The sequence below is a fragment of the Olea europaea genome, chromosome 18 (assembly GCF_002742605.1).
Source record: "Olea europaea var. sylvestris chromosome 18, O_europaea_v1, whole genome shotgun sequence".
In the NCBI taxonomy this organism is placed as follows: Eukaryota; Viridiplantae; Streptophyta; class Magnoliopsida; order Lamiales; family Oleaceae; genus Olea; species Olea europaea.
This window is the reverse complement of record NC_036254.1, coordinates 24,835,395-24,854,361: the sequence shown is the minus strand read 5'-3', so window position 1 is coordinate 24,854,361 and position 18,967 is coordinate 24,835,395. Positions and strand designations below refer to the sequence as shown.

Below are 18,967 nucleotides of genomic sequence, written 5' to 3'. Positions count from 1 at the left end.
CATCATATAATAAGATCAACTTTCTTTTAGAACAATTTTATATCAAAACCTTTTGATGCAAATACCATGAGAAAGAATCACCATTACTGAATCAGCTTCATTGACAAGCAGGATATTCCATTCTGTTCAGCAGAATGTGCGACATTAACTTGATATGCTAACAACAGAGGAGGTCCAACACTACTAAAAAACTACGTAGAGCTAGCACTTCTACAAGAATGGAAGGTTGAAAGCTTGATGGAATCCCTAAGAACTAGAATCAACAGTTCACAATCTTACATATTAGAAAAACCGCTAAATCTATGCAAAATATCTATTTACACTGATCAGCTCCCGTAACCTTCCAGCATACAGTTTTAAAAACCACGTTTGCATGAGATTGAAAATTATCCTGTGTCTCAAGGGTTTCCAGCTGTGGTCACGAAAGGTACCAGCCTTCTGTAATCTCTTCGTCTGCCAAGCGCACAACTATCCAGTACTCGTCCTAGCATCAAACGGCTATTCTGCAATGCTAACTCCCTAGGTGAAATATTAGATTCATTTACATTAGCCTGCACAGCCAGAGTGGATGCCGCCCCATATCCTGTTCCTGCAGCAAACTGCAAAGGCCCGCTGCGAGCTTTATAAGAGGTCTGAGGAAGAATCTTCTCTTCTGTCCCACCAAATCCATTCTCAAAAGATCCCGCGTCAGGCAGATGAGAACCTGGCAAAGAGCTACAACTCTGTAAGAGTGCTTCCAGTACACTAAGTGCCTCCCAGCACAGGGTACTCTCTACCAGCTGGGACACAATGGCGTACATATGTGGGCTTTGAGCTGCGTCCATAGGAGTATGCTGAAGCAAAGCCTTCAGCATAAGAAGAATTACGCGCTGATATTCAACTGGTCCTCTCTCCAAAAGCCGTAGGAGGTGCCCGAAAGCCAGAGCTGAGTGCCTGGGGAACCATTCATTGCATAATAATGGTGAGACAGAAGCGAGAAGATTCTCAATGCCCTTGAACTCTCCAGAGGCATAAGCCATAAACACAGTAGCTAGCTCATCCAGTGATTTTGCTCGACACCAGATTGCAATGTTGGCTGCAACTGAACAAGCCTTTTGATGCTGCCATTGCAGTGGTGAAGCAGGTCCCACTACTGCATCCTGGCTGAGCTGTAAGCAGAGCCAGGGAAGTAAGCCTGTAATGTGCATCATGAGGCGTGTTTCTGCATCACCGAAGATCGAATCACAAGAAGGCACCGTTATTCGTGAAAGAACCTCGATGGAAACACCATGACTAACAGTAGACATGAGTCCTTTAAGCACTAGAGGCTGCACTCCATCAAATGCAGGCACCTTTCCATTCGATGGTGATGGTTCAACATTCCTTGATTCCGTACGGTGAAATTCAGAACTATCCGATGTGTTTGTGTCGAGCTCATCCCGAGGCATGCTTGAAAGAAGCACATTTTCTGTTGTCGTGTCGCGAAATGACAAACGGTCAATTACCCGCGAGAAAAGCTCAAGCACCTGGCAGAAGACATGAACAAAGTCTGTGTGCATCATGGCTACACAGCCCCAGAAAAGCTGGGGGTAGAGTATTACCTTTTCTGGCTCCATATTTTCCACCATCACCTGTAAAGTCAACAGTATTTCCATAACAGAACCCAAGACTGAGGGTACAGGATTCCCCAAGCACCTATGCAGGCAGCGAAGCAGAGACACACATGCATCATTTGTTACTCGGGGTCGCAGTGCACGGTAAATCTGGTGGGAGCGGCAGGCAAGATGTCTCGATGTGCACTCCATAGCCCATTTAAGTGCCTCTGCTCCCCAAGTTTCTCGAAGATCTCCTTGGAAGAAGATTGCGTCCACCATGCTCTGCACGAGTGCAGACAAGAGAGCTGCACTTGGAAGTTCAATCCTGGTAACCACGGGATCCTCATTCTCCCACATCATGCTACCTCTCTTTGACTGGACATATTTAATCAGGCTTACAACCTGCTGTTTGTTCTCTCCATCACTATTTTCAATATCGTACATCTCTAAATGCCTACCAGCAAGGGAATACAGCAGATTAACTAGCAGGTGCTGGCAGTGCTCCAACACAATATCCTCTGAGCTGTCCATTGAGACAAACGTTACATGAAAGAGCAATGGCAAATGCTCACGAAAATCCTCATCGTTCTCATAGGCAATTTCAGAAAGTAGAATCAAGGCAATGTCCGCTTGCGTCAATGAGTGTTGTTGATGGCCTTGCAATGCTGACTGAAGTTCTTTAGCATTAATTCCATGAGTTCCAACTCCAGAATGCAATCCATCTTCCCCAGAATTGGGAGTGTCAATGAGGTAATCTCCACTATCTCGAGATACATGACGACTTCGCAAGCTACCAGTCGAACTTCGCACCCCCATTAGTGGCCCTGACATGTTTACCAATGATGGCAGAAGTTGCCCAGACCGACCTGTAGTTACAGGAACAATGTTCATCTCTGGAGGCATAGGACTCAATGGGCCTGAAGCACTTCGTCCTCCAACAGCAGCTGTTCTCCAGCTCAAGCTTCCGCTAGCATTCCTGAGTGGTCCATCAAGAGAACCACGAACTAATAAAGGTGACATGTGAGGCTGAGTATCCACAACAGGTGTGATTTGTGCTACTGCAGGAACCTGAGAGAATTCCAAAACAAAGTTTCCACCACCATCACCCTTATTTGCAGCAGGTCTCAACGGCTCTACACTATCCTCAAGCATCCGCTGAGCCAACTGGTAAACCAAGTGATCAATTGTACGTTGTGGGCAAATTCTAGCTAAATATAAACTAACCCTCTTAGCAACAGAGAAGTATGTGGCAAATGCTCCAGTTATTTCTGCTGATGCATTGGAATCACAATCTTCGATCCCCTTTGTGATCAAGAAATCCAAGACTGGACTTATGTTCCTGGGCTTGCTAGCAATTGTACTCCATAGTTTTTCAATTTCATCTGGAAACTGATCACCATGACGCCAAGTCACATAATAAAGGCTTTTTAATAACCTTTCACTCCAACCTGAATCCTTCAGTTTCCAGAAATTGAGATTCTCTATCCATGGGGCCATACAGGTTAGAACTTGATGTTGTGCAATTATGTCCACTGCATCAAGCTGCCTCTGCATAATTTCTTCACAGAGAAGCTGGCTCAATTCTGGGTGATCTTTAGCAAGTTTACAAGAGAGCTTGTATTGGAACTGTTGATAAGAGTCAGGCAGGTTGCCAACAACAGCAGCTCGATAGCTACTTGAGCACTCAACACCATCCTCAGCCCACTCACGGACAGAGAGTGTCTCGAGCATTTGAAGAGCATCATCGCGAATTTGTCTAGATGGATCAACCACCTTGTAAAGGATAAGGCTCAAAAGTCTCTGAATCTCACATTTTGGTATCTCTTGACGCATGTAGACTTCAGCAAGCACACTGAAGTAACCATCAGCTATTGCAGCATCTGAGTAGTAGCACTGCATTAGAATATAAACTCATTAGCGTTTTAAGAAAAGAAGTCAACAATAACCAGAACAGAAGAATTGAAAAGAAAAAGAAGGCAACAAACGCATGCACAGAAAGTGCTTTCAGAAATCAGCCACTTCAGAAGTGTTTACCAGATCTAAATAATTACCAATGCGATGATCGTTAAGTGTGCTTGGATAGGCACAAGTAACACAACGCAAGCACGAGACAAAAAAGATCAACCTTGACAAAGAGATAAAAATGAAGAAGGAAGTATGATATGTGTTTGCTATCAGACTTGGTAAGAAATGTTTAATTAGTTTTGCTAAGAACCAATCATAAAAACATTTTGCTACTTAGAGAACTTCAAGACTTGCCTGATCGATGCAAGCAGGAAATAGGTCCAAATTTGTGAGAAGAAGATTTTTCAAAGCCAGTTTTGCGAGAGAAACACGAAGATGGCCACCTCTATGCCTATCCCGTCCAGTGACTCCTCGCCCACCTTCACCAGTGTATTTTGAATAAGATGGAGTTCTTGGATCAGCTGGAGAATGACCAAATGGCGCCCTAGGGGCAGGCTCAATAAATAGGCTGTTGATCCAAGAAATTACCCGGCCACTCATCTTTCTTGCGTTGTCGTCAAAGCAAGGCCCATATAATAGAGAAGCCATTGCGTTCATAGATGCCCACTGTATTGCCTCAACCTGTTCACCCAATTCTTTATCAAATGAAAGTTTATCGATTGAATCCTTCGACCGTGCATGTTGACTGGACTTGTAGCGTTCAACCTCACGTCGATAATCGCTAATACCATCCTGATTCCATGTTCCACCTGTATCATCACTCCAGGAGAGAAGGAGATCAAAAAGTCTCTTTCTAGTTCGAACATCAAATTTCTCTGATTTGGAGACAACAAATTCAGGAGCCAGAGATCTTAGAACAGAAGCAAGTGCAAAACGGAGAGGTTGCATCTCTTGGAAACTTTCTGCAGATGCCGTCAGTATCTGCCTAGTTGTTTCTTCAATAAACTTTAAATAATGAAGGCGAAAAATTGGTTTGCGACCTAGCATTCCAGGCCAAATTTTTTCTGCAACTGTGCGATATATATTAGCAATGTGGATACGGAGTTCTTCACGACGAGACTTTTGACTCTGCATAGACACCATCGACAATTTAGCTTTAGTGTATCCAAATGAGAGTTCAATAATTTTAGTAGACATCATGTAAACAAAAATAAAAATGACTGTATACTAACAGAAGTGGAGATTCAGCCTCAAATGCAAACTGGGTTCTAGGGGATTCTACCTATCATGTGCTTTTATGGCTTTACATTGTCGGCACAGTCACAGGGTTGTGTTTGGGGGTCTGACTGCCAGCATGGAACTTTATCAGTTTATTGATTATAGAAAAGGTGAAAAACCTTTGCCTATGATGTGCTTACATGCTTAGATTGTTCACACAACCAAGGGTTGTGTTAGGGGGTCTGACTGCCAGCATAGAACTTTATCAGTTTCCACGTAACCTCGGAACTTGTAAATTCATGCACTCAGTCGACCACAAGTAGGCGACAAGGCTTTTTGAGGAGAATTAATGGGGTGAAGGGGGTGTTTCTATTTTTTTTTTTTTTTCTTTTGTTGGGGTGGGGTGGCGTGGGGGGAGAGTAGGGGTGGAGAAAAGAAAGGAACAAAGAGAGGGAAGAAGTTCTTCTATGGAGAGTAGTCATGAAGTATACCTTCCACTTTGGCTTTCCTTCTGTTTCGAGAGAAACCTCATCTATGAAGGACGCAAGCTCGCTGAACATGACTTCACATATTTCTAGATGTGAGTGACCAAGCGCCATGGTGGCTGCATGCTGGGGAAAAAAAAAAAAAAAGGAAAGATGAAAATAAAATTGATTAATATATGAAAGATAACAGATGACTTGTCATATTTTCCATAAAAGAAAAATGGCTGAGGTGGAGATGGAAGGAGAAAATGGAAATTAAATCTTTTTGACTGAGCATGGATGAAGAATAAGCATTCAACAAAACGAAAATCATTCTGAGCAGAAAATAGAGAGCATGCCTAACGCAACCTTATACAGTTTTTAAGTGAGCCACAACAAGTAAATCACTACACAGGCTCATTTGAAATTTAGCCAGCATAACACTCTAGATTCATGATTGAGTAACTGTTACTGATATCGATAAGAGCCATTGGACCCATTTGCCACAGCAAGGTAACAAAATACAGCATGTAATAGGCCATCTCAATAACATTACAAAGAAAATAAAGATAGTCTAGGAAATGGCAATTTATGTTCACCTATGGAAAGTAACTACAGAAATTGTCCAGCCAATTTCACACTCATGAGTCATGACCCAGATGAGAATAAAACTAGAAGTACAGGTGGCAACAATTGAGCATAAATTCAGGCAAGTAGAATTTATAAGATTAAGGCATGTCTGATGTAGACTTAAAGAAGCTGTCATTCACAAAAGTGATGCTACTAATGAAACCAAATAGAATACGGAGAGGTAGACCAAAATTAATATGGCATGATGTGGTTGTGAAGGATATGATTGCATTGCATATCCAGTAGATGTAGTGACGGACTGACAGGGTGGCAAAAATTGATTCCTGAAACCAGCCCCATCTTTACTGGCTTAGATTTTTGTAGTGGTTGTCTGCTCCGACCATGATGTCCAGTCTCTTGAGCTTTTATTACAAATCAGCACCGTTATTTTGAATTCAGACACGTAGTCATGTAGAAAACTATTGATTACAAGACATCCTCCAGCAATTCCGGGAATTTTGAGGTATACATGATCCTCTCTATGTCAGCTTATAGAAAATCAATAAAATTCATGTGAACAAGTAGCAAAGCTCATAATTATATCTATTTGTAAATCAAATATTATAAACAGTGCAATAAAATATAATGCCTCCTCTTCCGTGATACCAATTTCAGTTTGCTGATTTGTAAAAACTGGGAAAAATATACTATTAAAATCATAGATCTATAGTGACGTTAAAAGATTGTTGACGGGCAGCAATTACTTACTACATGTGCTTCGGAACCAGACTTGAGGGAAGGAAAAATCAGATGGAATAGTTCTTTTGTAGCCACTGAACCTCCACCTTCTCGACTAGAAAGTGGACATGAGCACGCAAACATTGCATACATGAGCCATTGCTCCAGCTTATTGTCTGTATCCTGCGACTGATGAGCCTTTCCCCCCAACTCAGCAGGTGTGATGTGAGCAAGTCGTTGAATAACCTCTAACCTGCGTATAAACAATGAAAACTGACTTGAATTTTTAGCATCTTATCTAGAAGAAATAGTTAAATTGATATACATGTGCCCTCTCTAACATTCTCTAACAGCACGAGCTTTTTAACCGAGTGGATTAACATGGTATGAGATGAGGCAAAGGTTTTGGGTTCAAGTCTTACTGTTACTCATTTAATGAAATTGTGCATGTGTGAGGCTTTGATTTGAAAATGAGCCCTGCCAAACGCGACGGGGCGTGCTAAAGAAAATATTTAAGTAATATATATATGGCCCTCTCTAAGAGCTTAAACTTTTAAATTAAGTAGTTCAACATCTTATTCTAATACAAATTAGTAACTTTACAAATCCAAATCAGAAACGAGAATCATGACTGAGGACAATTATGATATTGGGAAAATTTGATATATTATCATTGAATATAATTTGAAGTGAAATAGTTAAAACTTATGTTCATAGATTCTGGATCTGGCGAGTAAGATGTCAACTTGAATTTACAATTACAACATAACACGATGAGCTTCGAGAATGTGTGTGCACGTTTGAGAACCATGAGATATTTACTTACTTTGCATCCTGAACAGAGGTAGGACAGAGCTCAGCAGCATATTTGACAATCTCACTTAGACATCGAGCCCACCTGTTCTTATCTGGGCTCTCAAAAAGTATAGACTGGAGACTGACATCAGGAGGCACAGCATCAGATTCTCGCCTCAGATCAAAAGGACGTCCAGAATCCCAATAACAGCTCTGAACAATATCATCCTGTGAATCACATGTGTGAATTAAACCTCTGATATCTAGTTTTTAAACAGATTTAAAAATGAAGCTGAATTTCAGATAAAGGAGTCAGAAAGCGTTACCCACCCCATTCTCTTCTAGAACATCAATTATGAATATTGGTTCAGCCTCATTTTTTAAGATATGCTCCGGACGTTCATTCATTGAACGTTCTCGTATATCATTTCGTAAACCACGTACACATCGAAGTAACTCCAAGGCAGTATGCCTGATCTGACTATCAACAGAACTAAGGAATATAAGACCAACAGCATCTATATCTGAAGCACGAAATTCAATTGCTTCTTGAGGCTGATGAAAGGAAGACTTCCTGAATGCTTCATTTCTCTGTACACGCTTTGTATCAGAAACATCAATTTCTACCTTATCATCGGATAGACAAGCTCTCCAAAAGCGCATGAGTTCCAGAAGGCGTCCTAATGATGTTTGAATGAGAAGGGGGAACTCATCGGGAAGACGTAAGATAAAGTTTGCCATTCCTCTCATAACTGCAAAGCGGCGATGGGGGAGGTATCTTACAATCCGATTCAGAACCTGTACAGCTTCCTCACGAACACCTGGATCAATACTGATGCCATGTTGGGGTATGATTTCTGTTATTTTATCACTTCGGCCAACTTCTTCGATCAGATATGGCATACACTTCAACACTGACCGGAAAAGATATCCTTGAGACTTTTCCTTGGTAACAGCATCTGGAGAAGTATTCTTCAGTTGTATATCCCATTTTAGCAGAACATAATTTAAGCAATTTATTGGAGAAATCCAAGAAGCATGTAAAGAGAATATGCACACAACTTGTTAAATGACAAGCTCAGCTGGCGATAGGACAAGAGGTAGCATGACAAGTAGATATTCTGCACACCAAATATCTGTGTAACAAGCATGTACAAGTTCTTTGCAAATGTACTGCTTTACTTAATTTCACTTCAGAATAAAAAGTAAGGCAGTATAAAGTTTCAAGGTTGCCATATGAAGCAAAAAGAAATTAATGCGAAGCAAAAATGCTCAACTAAAGTTACTAAACTGATGAAGCAGGTCAAAATTTCAGTTGCTAGGAACAATACAAACTAAGAAGATACAAAAATTTCATCACATTCACGGTGCTTTCACAAAAGTGGTCCAACTATAGACCCTTGGCCACAGATCCATAAGATGGATCAATTTTCTTTTGCTTAAATGACTTGAATACTAAGATCACCTGCAGTTTGCATTTCCATAGAAGACACCAGAAGATGACAGTTCAACTTTCAATAGGGTAAACACAGAAACCCACTTTAGTTCAGAGGTGCAGTTCCAGCATGGAAATGGAAAACAGATCAAAATAGTCTGAGGAAATTTACTGTTAATTTGCTTTAAAATCAATATAACCAAACTATAGGTTTCCTCTTAGATTCTAGATGATGTGGTTACAGTTGTGCACAAACTAAGTTCTGTTCTAATTTGCATTTCCAGAAATTCAAAGGATTTTGATTGTCCTAACAAAATGTCGACTTTTAACCATTTAAAGAACTCTGGGGGTTGTAAGTTTAGAAAAATGAAACTTCACAAAAAAAACCACGAGAAATAACAAATTAAATATTCTGATGTATGATCACATATATGACATGCAATCTGATATAGGTGTGCCAAGCTAATGGTCTTAATAGAATATAAAATTAAGATAAACCTGAAGATTACCTATAGTGGTCCTTGAAGAAGTGAGAAGGGCCTGACTATAAGTTTTATGGCAAGACCTCAGAATAGCTTCAATTGCAGCCTTAACTTTTGGAATGTAGTGACCGATATTATGGACTGCCAATGCAAAACAAACTTCAATTAAGACAATCAGACATAAAAAGTGTTAAGTTACAAGATAAGTAAGAGTTACCGTGCAGAATTTCCAAGCCTACATGCTGGCTTGTAGGAGACATAACAATGGCTAGCAAAGCACGAAGACCAATAACCTTCGCTTCACTTGGACTATCTTGCTTCAGTAATTCCAATATCATATGATTCATAGCAAAATCAAGGTTATGTTCTGCAATAGTCACACAGAACTCCACAAGTTTGTCATGTTGGATATCCTGAGTGAGCATTCCTTTCCTTAGGATTGTCAGAAGTTGTGAAGTGACACTATCCAGGTAATCCCATACACGATCTGAAGGTTGTGAATCACCATGAACACTTAAGTAAAACCTCAGAACGCGATGTAGACAATCCAAGGCCATGAAGCGATGGTTCTTATCCTGCAACAGAAATCCAAGTTAAATCCTTTCAGAGAATCTGCGCTCAAATGCATCAAAGATAAATTATCAAACCCCCAAGCAATTCAAAATGATACAGTTTGTAAGGAAGGGGGATACTATGTATAATTTCATTTCTCAAAAATTTGAAAAAATGCAAAATATAGCTTACCCTAAGATGCTTGTATAATTGTTCCATGTGAGGACCAAAATTACTAAGGAAAAAATTAGGATCACCAAGACACAGCAGAAGAGTCACCAAAGGGTAACCAACCTAGCATGCAAAGAATTGTTTACACAAGTCAGAATATAAAAGATAAGCATATAAAATGCAGTATTGAACCCCGCATATAAAGTGTTGAATCCCTCAACATCATCAAGGACACAATACTAAGAATGTTGGATAAGTGAAGATAGAAATCATCCGTTCATTTAATACAATATTTTTCGTTCATGAGTCTCAGTAATCACGGGATTATAGTGCCTAATTAAAGAACGACTAGTCTAGCACATGTACATTATATGTTAAAGTAATGATCAAAAGTGAAAAATTCAAATTAGTAGACAACTCAGTTAAAGTCAAAACACAATGAGTAAATTTCCTAAAGGAGTGCAAATTAATTTGGATTTGTAATAAACGTAGGCTGGTAAAGAATCAATCAAATGGCACTTTTTTATTTAGAGTATTTTTAATGACCTAGGCCTCGTGTCCAAACCGTTATACATATTATCCGCTCTGAGAGGGCATCTGCATTTTACCGCCTCATGACTTTCTATCGCGTCCTTAAAAATTTGAACCCAATACCGTGTCTTATGAGAGATTTAAGTTGAGTATTGATAAAGTCGTGAGGGGGTAAGAAGGCAGATGTCCTCCTAAAGTGGACATGATATAATAGCTTAGATACAAAACTCGGGTCATTACAAAAAAAAAATGCACCTTTTTAAACGATCCAGGCTCATGCCTAAGCAGTAATATGCCGATTCAACTGAAGTCTTTCGGGTTCAAATTTTAGCGAGCGCGATAGAAATCCCTAAGGGAAGCGGGCAGTACCTATGATATAATGGTTCGGGCACGAGACCTAGGTCGTTACAGTATTTATTATAGAAATCTATAGGAGTCATCAATATTATTTCAACTGAAAAGATGTGAAAATCTCTGAAAGCAGAAGAGATCATTATTAAGCCCCTATTTGGTTTTGCTAAAAATCATAGTTCAGTAGATTTTGATAAAAAATAATGAGATGTAAGGTTAAAAAGTTGATAAAATTTGTGGATTTCATAACATGTGTAGTTAAAATTAATTAACTTTGACTTGAATTTTTAAGTTCAACCAAACAGGGGCTTAAAGATAGACAAACAACCAAGAGCAGAATGAAGAACCACTCGAAATTGGAAGCCAATTGGTGAATTTCTATCAGAATCTATATCAGGAGCAGTTTGAGGGGAGGCCAGAGTTGGAAGGATTGGATTTTTCTACTATCACGGAGGATGATGCCGGGTGGTTAGAGCGACCTTTTGAAGAGGATGAAATCAAGGAGGTAGTGTTTAGCATGAACGAGGATAAGGCCCCTGGACCGGAAGGCTTCTCGTTATTATTTTACAAGGCTTGTTGGGAGGTGGTGTGATCGGAAATTTTGGATGTGTTTACATATTTTTTTGAACGTGGCAGGTTCCAAAAAAGTTCTAATGCTACATTTGTTGTGTTGATCCCTAAGAAACCGAGAGCGACCGACATTAAGGACTTTCGCCCTATTAGCCTAATCTGTCGGGTGTATAAGATTATTGCGAAAGTCCTGGCGAACAGATTAAAGGAGGTGCTCGAGAAAGTAGTGTCCAAGTTTAAGAATGCTTTCGTAAAAGGTCGCCAGATTTTGGACTCTGTGCTTATAGCGAATGAATGCATTGATTCAAGATTGCGTTTGGGAATTCTCGGGATGCTATGTAAGCTCGATATTTAGAAGGCATATGATCATGTGAACTGGGGGTTCCTTTTGTATATGCTTAGGAGGTGCGGCTTCGGGGATAAGTGGTGTAAATGGATTCAGTTCTGTATTTCTAATTTTCTACTATTTTGTTCTCAGTTATGGTCAACGGAACGCCGGAGGGTTTGGTAAGGGGCTTTAGGGTTGGCCAATTGCAGGTGTCTCATTTGCTATTTGCAGATGACACGTTGATCTTATGTGATGCGGATGATGAACAATTCAGGAACCTGCGTCGTTTGCTCCTATGTTTTGAAGTGGTGTCTGGATTAAAAATCAATTTGAGGAAATCTAAGGTTATTCCAGTTGGGGAGGTCACTAAGGTGGAGGAGTTGGCTGTGGCATATTAGGATGTATGATTGCACAATTGCCCATGTTATATTTAGGCCTCCCACTAGGGGCACGGTTTAAAAGTACACATATCTGGAATGGTATTATGGAAAGAATGGAGAAGAGGTTAGCAGGGTGGAAGCGTATGTATCTTTCTAAGGGAGGCCGACTTACTCTTATTAAATCCACTCTCTCAAATCTCCCCACTTACTTTTTGTCATTGTTTTCTATTCCGGTTGCAGTGGCAAATAGATTAGAGGGATTTCAAAGAGAATTCTTGTGGACAGGGTTAAGGGAGGAGAGGAAAATACATTTGGCTAATTGGGGTACTATTTGTTTGCTTATGAGGATGGGGGGCTTGGAGTGAGGAGTCTTGTTTTGTTTAATAAGGCTTTATTGGGCAAGTGGTTGTGGTGATTTGGAGTGGAGAGGGAGAGCTTTTTGAGAGAAATCATTAGGGCAAAGTATGGTGTGATGGAGGGGGGTTGGTGTACGGTTGAGGGTCGTGGCTCCTATGGGGTGAGTTTGTGGAGGAATATTCGATGGGGATGGAGTGATTTTAGGGACAAACTAAATTTTGTGGTGGGAAATGACACTGATATTGGATTTTGGGATGATAGTTGGTGTGGCGATCAACCGTTAAAGGAGGGATTTCCTTCATTGTACCGCATTGCATTATAGTCTGCTGCTATGGTGGGTGATATATTAGACATTCATAATGGGGACTATAGTTGGAATATTACTTTTGGGAGGGGATTACAGGATTGGGAATTGGAAGATTATTCATTGTTTTTGACCGCTCTGCATGAGATACAAATTCGGGTAGGAGAGGGTGATTTTAGTAGGTGGAGGTTGGCTCGAGATGATTTTTTTTAGTCCGCTCATACTTTCAACCCCTTTTGGGATTTGTGAGAGTTCATTACCTTGGAAAATGGTGTGGTAAAGCAAATTGCCTTCACGGGTGGCATTTCTATTGTGGACAGTTATGAGGGGACAGGTGTCAACGGTGGACAATCTTCGACGAAAAAGATTTTACGTAACCGAGTGGTGCTATATGTGCAAGAAGGATGGAGAGACGATTGATCATTTATTCATTCATTGTGATGGCGTACGTTAGCTTTGGAACAGTATTCTGGCTTCTCAATCAATGGATTGGATGCTACCTAGGCGTATAGAAGACGTGGTGCGGGCATGGAGGAGAAAACTTCGCGATAAGGATAGTAAACTTCTCTGAAATCTTATCCCGGGATGCATTGTATGGTGCATATGAAGAGAAGGGAACGATCGATGTTTCGAAGACCAAACAAAGACAACAGGGCAGATAAGAGAATTATTTTACTTGACTTTGTATACTTGGTTTAATGCAGGGGCTAAAAATCTTGTTGTAAGGTTGCCTAATTTCATGTTGTTCCTTTCATGCTTAAAGTGATTGTATACCTCCCGTGTACTCTCTTTTAAGAAATAAATTTTTCTGATTACCTATAAAAAAAAAATTTATTTCTCAGAACGGAAAACTAAAAAATGCATTTGGTTAGAAATTTTGAAAAATTATTTTATGACATTCTATTCCATGAAACTTAATTATTCAGTAAAAATAAAACAATTTTATTTAATATATTATCAAGATTAACATACATATTATAAATCGATGAATCTTATAATATTTTTTCTCGCTACAAAGTTCAAATAAAAACAAATAATTAATTGAGTTCAAAATATAGGAAATAAAAATAAAAACTAATAATGCGAACTGAAATTATTTTTATCTGTGTTCATTTAATTTCTTTTTTAATTTTTATATAAGAGCTTGAGCTATTTTTATTTTTTATTTTCTAGAAATTTTTATAATTTTATTTTTTCAGAATTTTAGATTTTTTTTTTTAATTTTAAAAGTTTATTTGTCAAAATTTTATGAAGTTATTTCTTAAAATTTTTTAATTTTATTTAAATGATTGTTTTCCATGCTTTGAGTGTTTTCAGAATTTTCACTGAAAACATTCAAAACGTTAAAAATGCGTTTTAAGTTTTATATTATAAGTGTATTCTTGTTTTCAAAAATACATTTAAAAAATATCAGATCAAACACGTTTTCATGTTTTGCAAAACTAAAAATTGAAAACAACTTGAAAGCAGTAAACCAAACGCACCATTAGCCTTTTTAGACTACATAATAGAAAAGCTAAAGTCTGCTAAGATAACAGGTCAGAAAGCAACGGATGGAACTGTTCTGAGAAATAATGATGCCAGAGAAAAATTTGTTCTACTAGAGCGTGGTACAATTATTTCTACAGGAAGTAAGCAATGGAGGATTGTACGTAATTCTAAGAAACTGCATCTTAAACTGGCATTTTTATTTCTCATCATTTCTTCCAGGTTTAGAGTGCACTAAAATAGATAAAGTTAGAGATCCTAAAATCCGTGGAGAGATCTTTCTGTTCCCAGCTAGTATGGTGAATATTGCCTAAATTTCACAAAAAATTAAAACAGATAAGGTAAAGAAAAATGATTTTTCCCCCCTGTATCCCTTTGCCCTGATACTTACAGCTATATGTTTACTTTGTTTGTCCATCCAGTGCATGAGCTGCCCTCTTATTCGTGCAACGGCTTCATACCAAAAGGTAAGTGCAGGTTCAACACCTGTAGGAGGCCACTGACCTTTGCCGCCATCAGCAAGTGGAGCTAGAATGTACGAAAGCATATTGCATAGTGCATGATGAAGTTCACTTTTCCGTTTATGAGGAGCACGATTTAGAGGGTTGGCTTTTGCAACAAAAGAAGCTGATGCATTTAGACCGCGCCCTGTTTTGACCTGATAATCACCATCATTACACAAATGCTTTCACATAAATTATCAGAGAATCTAATCACACATACCCCAAGCTTAAGGTAGCGCAACCCATTGATAATACTAAGTGCTTCACTTCGAGCAGTGCTGGTGTCAATTCGACGAGTGTTGAGTTCCATGAAGAAGCGCTCAGTCACAGAACTAAACCTTTTGAGTCGAAAAGAAACATACACAAAATTTAGTGAGATTCTAATGCATACCTTGACAAAAAGACTGTTAAAAATCACATTCCTAATCATCAACACTGGATGGCAAGTGGCAGATGTAGGCAAGAAGCCAATGGAGAATTTTTGATAGCAGATACAAATTTAAACCAATTTTGCATCGGAATTAGTTAACTCTCAATTCTCATAATTTGACAAGAATAATAGTAGACCTCATAGCACGTGATGTGTCGTTTTTAAAATCACAAACAGAAGCCAAGAAAGGAAGAGAATAAAGGTGGGCGAACCAGTCAACAATTATTCTCGTCTTGTCTGGTAATCCTGATCTCGTGTGCTTCAGAGAGCACATTTCCATGTTAATCAAAAGTTCACAGTAATGATTGGTTCAAGTGGAAAGAAAGAGAAAGGAGGAAAAAAAATAGGTATAGGAAGGGAAAATGATATTCATGGCTCTTACCATAAATAGAAAGCAAGAGAAAATAAAGATGGAAAAGAGAAATTTAAGATCATAGCTGTTTTTTATTCTCATTTTTACCTCAATGTAAGAGAAATGAAAAATAGAAGTTCCAATAGAATAAGGAAAAAATCAGAAAGTGGAAATCGGAAATCTGAGTGTAAGTGTTAGCTGCCACTTCCCTCTATATTCACTGCAAGTTGCACCCTTGAGATATTCATCATCAGTAGTAGGACAAAGCAATTACGTACAAAAAGAAAAGATTGGTGGATATGACAGAATCCAAAGATTGTTGACATATTTCAGAGGTGACTTGTTCATGCATCAATGAAAAAGTTAGAACCGGCAGATTATTTATCACCCCAGCTATGAAATGTTATATTTGACAGTGAGTCGTTATCTGTTTACCTGATCCGAGACAAGGCACCAAGAAGCTGTGCAACTAGGTCCAGAAGAAGGCCCCTTAAATCTACCAATGAAGGATAATCGACTTGGCTAACAACTCTGCAATTTGTAAAAAATGAGTTTGTACGACAGTTACACAGGACGCATTGCAATGCAATTATGCTTTACACTACAAAATAATTAATTACAGATTGAAAGTATGCGTTTCTTTCTACATCATAATTTAACCACATTCTATAAAAAAAATAAACTCATGACATATAAGTCACTCATTGAACTCGTCTCTATATCAGAAGTCAAGCTAAAATTGAAAAATTTGGAACTCGGTATGACAGGATAACATTTGGGCCTTCTTCTCTGCTGTAACTTAATGGGCAGTGCTAAAGACAATTTGATGAGGACATCCAATCGTTTTTATTTATTTCTAGTTGAACCTTATTTCATTTTGTGGACTTTATTGTTTTGGATTCTTATTAGGCATAATATTGGCCCAAGCCCAATCTAGTTAGGGTTTAGGTTTTTAATATTTAAACTACTTTGCATTGTAATTTATTTGCAATTGATGATTGAATAAAACTTTTGGTGGCTTATGGCGAACTCCTCTCTTCCTATTTTCTTTTTCTCCTTCTGTTGAATCTTCTTCTTCCCCATTCTTCTCTTCAATTCCCTCTCCCCATAGATCTGTTCTATTTCTTCATTAATTGTTCCGTTGGTGCTGCATCAAATTTGGTATTAGAGCCGTATCTTGGGTATTTCCTTTCATACAATCCAAAATATCTTCTTATTTTCTTCCCAAATTTTGTTGGAACAGTACAATTGAAAAGATTTTGCGTAAAAAGCAACGTTTTTCATTTTTTTTTTTTTTAGTTCTCTATATTTGTAATAATAATAATAATAATGGAGTTACTGTTCATCGCGGGTCCTGTTCATCCAGAATTTCAGTTTAGTATTTTGATCAGTTTCTAAAAAAAAATTCTTTACTGTTCATCGTACTATTCACGGCCTAAAAATTCAGTTTTAGCATTTTGGTCAATTTCTAAATAAAAAATAAAAATAAAATAAAATTTCAGTTTTAGAATTTTAGGCATTTGCTGCTGCTAAATGTGCTGTTTCATAAATTTCATCCATAACAATCAAACGCTACTTACATTCAGCCTACATACAAGACAACCCACCTTATGTTAATCCAACTCTATAATAATCTATATACCCACAAATAATTATTACCCGCAAGCCCATTCCTTTTATCAAGACGTTTGGGCCATTTACTAGTGGCCCAAATTACTCCCAATCCCAGTTAAAATTCACTCTCACTTAATCCAATTCAAACCCACAACCCATTTCTTCTCAGTCACCACGACCAACATAAGCCATAGTCACTAGACAAATCGTTCCACCTACACACAAACCAGACGCAGTACACCCCTTCTGATGCAGGAACACACAAATTGATAAAGAATAATAAGAAGAAAGGGGAATCACAGGGAAGAATTGAGGGCAAAAGAAATAATCTTATTCATATAATGCAAGTGTTTCTAAACATTGCCCTCAGCCCCTTTATATAGAGAAGGACTTTGAAATTTTATAAACTTTTTATCTAAAGAAACTTGAAAATAAAAGATAACATTGTCAAAATAAAACTATTATAATTTAGATATACTAGAATTCTACTGATTATTAGTCTTTCGCCTTGAATAGACTTTTAATTGTTTCCATGTTGCGTCATTCCTCCCCGGTTGAAAAGAACTCGACTCCGGCAAGGTATAGTCCAAATAAGCATCCAAAAGCTTTGGATCCAATTGACGAAATTCTTCTTCATTAATCCACGTAGCATCACTAAGCGGACGATCTTTCCAACGCACAAGAAGCCTACGAAAACCCCCATTTTGGGATGCAATGATCTCATCGTCGAGCACCTCATCAACAATATCCTGATGTGAAAATGTGGTAATGGGGGCTCGAGGGAGCGGTTGAGAAACTTGTCTTGCAGACATGTTAGAAGACAAAACCGGAGGCTCGAATGTGCCTCGATAAGGATATAAATCTGCTATATTGAAAACTGGACTAATATTTAAGTGCGTTGGCAAATCAAGTAGAGAAGCATTAGTTCCAAGCCTTTTAATGACAGGGAAAGGGAGAAGTGATCTAGCACAAAGTTTTTTTGCAGCATGTTTTGGAAAACGTTCAGGTGCAAGTCTTATTATAACCAAATCGCCAATCTTAAACTTTTTATGCCTACGATGTGCATCAACTGTTATTTTATAGTGGTCATTGCTTAAAACAATTTTTCTTTTAATCTCTTCATGTAAGGTGCGAATATGATCAGCAAAAGATTGCGTAGATGCAGCAGGACGAAAATCCATAGGTAACAGAACGAGGTCCAGTGGTTGACGTGGGGAGAAACCTTGAACAATCTCAAATGGGCTATGACCGGTAGACCTATTAACAAAATTATTGTATGCAAATTCAGCGGTAGGCAATACCAAATCCCAATTACCCGGTTTGTCCCCAACTAAACAACGAAGCAAATTACCTAAACTACGATTTACTACTTCTGTTCGACCATCTGTTTGGGGGTGGAATGCTGATGAGAACTTAAGAGTTGTCCTAAGCAATTTCCATAGAGTTTTCCAAAAGTAACTAACAAATTAACATATCTATCAGAAACAATAGTGATTGGCAGTCTGTGCAGGCGAACAACCTCTTTGAAGAATAACTTAGCGATATATGATGCATCAGTAGACTTGGAACATGGAATGAAATGGGCCATCTTGGAGAATCTATCCACGACAACGAAAATGGAATCATGACCTCTTGCAGTTTTAGGCAATCCTAGGACAAAATCCATACTAAGGTCACGCCAAGGAGTATGAGGAACAGGTAGGGGAGTATACATCCCCGTGTTTTGATGTTGGGCCTTACCCAACTGACACGTGCAACACTAAGACACAATGCGAGCCACATCCTTTTTAAGGAAAGGCCAATAAAATCTATCCTCAACTAAGGAGACAATTTTATCACGACCAAAGTGACTTGC

The 18,967-nt window shown here is 38.6% G+C and overlaps 1 protein-coding gene across 2 annotated transcripts in view; it reads right to left on the bottom strand.

Annotated features, from left to right (window-relative positions):
* Positions 1-50: 50 nt before the first annotated feature.
* Positions 51-18,967, bottom strand: part of LOC111367892 (protein furry homolog-like) — a 30,415-nt gene continuing 11,498 nt past the window's right edge. Inside the window, exons 3-14 of one of the 2 annotated variants that reach the window (XM_022988991.1) lie at positions 15,934-16,029; positions 14,937-15,054; positions 14,605-14,871; positions 9,926-10,027; positions 9,399-9,756; positions 9,209-9,322; positions 7,595-8,223; positions 7,296-7,492; positions 6,500-6,722; positions 5,189-5,308; positions 3,834-4,607; positions 51-3,467 (exon numbers count right to left, since the gene is read on the bottom strand). In XM_022988991.1, the coding sequence (XP_022844759.1) occupies positions 399-3,467; positions 3,834-4,607; positions 5,189-5,308; positions 6,500-6,722; positions 7,296-7,492; positions 7,595-8,223; positions 9,209-9,322; positions 9,399-9,756; positions 9,926-10,027; positions 14,605-14,871; positions 14,937-15,026 (5,943 nt within the window). In that variant the 5' untranslated portion in view covers positions 15,027-15,054; positions 15,934-16,029 and the 3' untranslated portion in view covers positions 51-398. Of the gene's footprint in view, positions 3,468-3,833; positions 4,608-5,188; positions 5,309-6,499; positions 6,723-7,295; positions 7,493-7,594; positions 8,237-9,208; positions 9,323-9,398; positions 9,757-9,925; positions 10,028-14,604; positions 14,872-14,936; positions 15,055-15,933; positions 16,030-18,967 lie in introns of those variants that run through there. The other variant, XM_022988992.1, reaches the window with a different exon arrangement.